Source organism: Brienomyrus brachyistius, chromosome 10 (assembly GCF_023856365.1).
Source record: "Brienomyrus brachyistius isolate T26 chromosome 10, BBRACH_0.4, whole genome shotgun sequence".
NCBI lineage: Eukaryota > Metazoa > Chordata > Actinopteri > Osteoglossiformes > Mormyridae > Brienomyrus > Brienomyrus brachyistius.
This window is the reverse complement of record NC_064542.1, coordinates 31,982-35,405: the sequence shown is the minus strand read 5'-3', so window position 1 is coordinate 35,405 and position 3,424 is coordinate 31,982. Positions and strand designations below refer to the sequence as shown.

General features: G+C 42.1%; 1 protein-coding gene across 1 annotated transcript; it reads right to left on the bottom strand.

The window, feature by feature from the left end:
- Window positions 1-279: 279 nt before the first annotated feature.
- Window positions 280-2,926, bottom strand: LOC125751206 (POU domain, class 3, transcription factor 4). The gene has a single exon (XM_049029847.1). The coding sequence runs from the start codon at window positions 2,780-2,782 to the stop codon at window positions 1,694-1,696; it is 1,089 nt and encodes a 362-aa protein (XP_048885804.1). The 5' UTR covers window positions 2,783-2,926; the 3' UTR covers window positions 280-1,693.
- Between the last annotated feature and the right edge of the window lie 498 nt (window positions 2,927-3,424).

The window sequence follows — 3,424 nt, the reverse complement described above, 5'->3', positions numbered from 1 at the left end:
AATTGGCACTGGGTCTAAACGTGTAGCCTGAAATAAGTAATATTGTCAAACGCCTGTCTCTATAATCCGCAATTTTCTCGAAAACGAGCAACACAAATTTCTCATACCCGCCAGGATCTGTGCATTGTATGGGTAAATATTAACGAGTGTGCGCTAAACGCTCCCGTTCATGTTTAACAGCCCCTCGCTTTCGAAACCGTGAAATAGCATTTCCAAATAGCAGCTAACATAAAATATATTATCTATAAGTCGATCCTTATCTAAAGATTGACACCAAAATTGTAACAACAAGTGTTTTTATTCCAACATACATTTTAATAACGGTTTTACAGTTTGTTTGAAAACATAATACAAGGTTTATACTCAAAATAAATAATCGCTTGAACTTCCATCATATTTGGAATAAAACTGCTGAAAACGTCGACTTTTAATGAAAATATCGTTTTTTTTACAGCACTAGGTGCATGAATAAACTAAAAGGTATTTGTTTAAATTAATGACTTCAAAAAGGTCGTATTATACAAAACTGTACAATAGCAAATATTTGAAGAAATATTAAAGACATAAATCAATAACTGGAGCATTGAAGATTATAAAAGTTTAGATATTCAGCGTGTACAATAAAATGATGCCGTAATGTGCCACAACGCTTTTAGACTGGCGAGGATCTTACGGTTCTAGATTAACGGCCAGTATTTAGCACAGTAATATGGTCGAGGATATGACTAAAATCCAATTTTCGCGGTTACACAAAGAACCATAAAATACTGCACATACACCTCTGCGTTGCATTTCAAAACACAGTATATATATTCTTTTTGGAAAGTAAGTTTGGGCTTGAATAATTGTTCGTTGAGTGTTGGATTCGCATCGCTGCTTTAGACCTAGAATATAATCATGAAAACTTCATGTGACAGACATGGGTTTTCATTGCTCGAAATGAAAACGAGAAAATGCTGGCGCAGAACAGCTGAGACAGAACTATTGGGTTTAAAGGAAGCCTTGAATTCCGCCACTAAGGTGTCTTACTGTTGTTGAATAGGCATTTCACAAAGTTCCTTAAAATGGCTACCTAAGTGATCTATTGCTATAAAGCATATATATATATATATATGATTTTTGAAACCGTTGGCACGTGAAGTCCGTTTCAAAGCCAATAAATAAATAAACAGCATTATTTGCCTTAGTATCCATGCTGCTGGATGGTTTAGCTGTCGTGTAAATACAGTAAAACACCTTATCGAATCAAATAGCCAAGCAACACACTCACAAAATAAAATATTACAAAATATTTTCGAGAAATTATATATATATATTTATATTTATATATAACCAAGGCGCTGGAAGGTTATTAATAGGCACGATTTTGTGTTTATATCCTTGCTGTAAAAAGAGTAATAATGGTGAAATAAAATAAAAAAATTAAAATTAAACGTAGGCAATAAAAGGGTTCCGCCGAGATGGAAATAAACACCGGATTGCCTTGACGTATTGCTGAAAATGCTCGAGACAAAAAGAAAAAAACAATGAAACTTTTTGTACTTGTTTTCTTTCTCGGTGCCTCTAGTAATTTGTCATCGTCACACAGCCAGAAAGAGGGAATACGTGGGAAAAAAAGAAGACCCATAATTTAAAAAGCCACTAGATTTCCATTCTGTATTGGAGTCTCGCAGGGTGGATCCCGGTTCCTTGGTCAGAGATCGTGGCACGATGAGTTGTCCGTATTAACGTTGTGAGAATACACCTCGTGTTGTTGCTGCTCTCCTGGCGGAGTCATTCTTTTTTCCTTTTGTCTTCTGTTACAAAACCAGACACGAACCACCTCCTTCTCTAGCTGTAGGCTGTCTGCCAAAGAGGATATCTCCTGAGCGGCTGGTTTAGGACATTTAAGAAAGTGGGTCTCCAGCACCCCTTTGACGCTCACCTCAATGGAGGTCCTTTTCTTCCTTTTCCTCCCCTGCGCTGCAATTTTATCAATGCTACTGGGGCTGCCCGTAGAGGAGTCTGCCTCCTCTAACCACTTGTTTAACAAGGGCTTCAGTTTGCACATATTCTTGAAGCTGAGCTGCAACGCCTCGAACCTGCAGATGGTCGTCTGCGAGAAGACATTGCCGTACAAAGTCCCCAGCGCGAGTCCGACATCTGCCTGCGTAAAGCCCAGTTTGATCCTTCTTTGTTTGAACTGTTTGGCAAACTGTTCCAGCTCGTCCGAGGTCGGAGTTTCCTCATCGGAGTGGTCGTGGCAGTGGTGCGCCCCGATGTCGGCGTGGTCCGGTGTGTCTCTCAGCCCTGGATGTAAGCTCTGGGTCTGCGCTGAGTTCGGGGGTGGCGTTAGACCTCCGTGCTCCAACATGCCATTGACTGTAAAGCCAGGCTGCGAATAGATGTTGATAGGCTGTCCACCGGTGTTTATAGATGAGTTATGAGACACTGGTGTCCCCCATGCACCTGGATGATTTGTATGGGGCGAGTGATGGGCGACATGAGGGGATCTGTGATGAATGATCGCCCCGAGTTGGAGGTCTTCCCGTCCCGGTTTCACGTCCTGCTGCTCCAGAGGACTGGTCGCTAAAGAGGTCGACCATGGGCTTCCCTCGGATAAACTGGTCACCCACTGGTGCCCAAGAGGGTGTCCATTGCTCGGGACTCCCTGTAGGTATTCACTTTGGAGAAGTTTCTGATGATTCCTGAAAGGGCTCCCTTGTTGCATGACCGAGGAGTCTGCATGAACCATAGAGTTGGAACTGATAATGCTGTAGGGATTCGAGGCAGCTGTGGCCATGCTTACTGTAGATCCCCTACTAGTTATAATGTGGCAAAGGGAACAGCTTCAGCCTTTGACATCTACCAGGCTAGGGAGCCAAATCAGCAAGCAGTTAATAATTGGCAGGCCGCTGCACCAATCGGAGAGCTACTCGAGCGAGCTAGCTCCAGTTTCAGCCAATGGCGAAGCGAGAGGCTGTTTCTGGTCTATCAAATTGGGTTTGCGGGAGCTTGAAGAGAAAACTGACACAAAACAGGAAGTGACTAAGTCTGCGGGCTCTATTGGGTACCGCTGTGTAATTGACTGTCCGTGCTTCACAGATCTTATTAACTATTTCCTAACTTATTTAAGCCTCGGTTATTACTATTGGTGTTTTCCCCGCCCAAAAGGGCATGAAATCCCGTCCGGTTGCTATTGGTTATGTGAGACATCCTGATGACTTTCGAGAACCCCACGGGAAAATTCCCAAATACAGAACGCAGAACTGCATTCCTTCGAGGTGTTACACTATAAATGCAGTTCATTAAGCTTGGTGAGTTTTATTGGAAACGTCACCGCTATTTTTAAAAGATCCAAAAAGAAGAGTGACTTAGTATATGCTTTTGTTTTCAGACTAAAACTAAAATAAGTCACTAGCTGACAGCATAACGATTTCAAGCA

Excerpts from the sequence above, each read along its gene's own strand:
- LOC125751206 (XM_049029847.1), bottom strand. The coding sequence starts at position 2,782 with ATGGCCACAGCTGCCTCGAATCCCTACAGCATTATCAGTTCCAACTCT.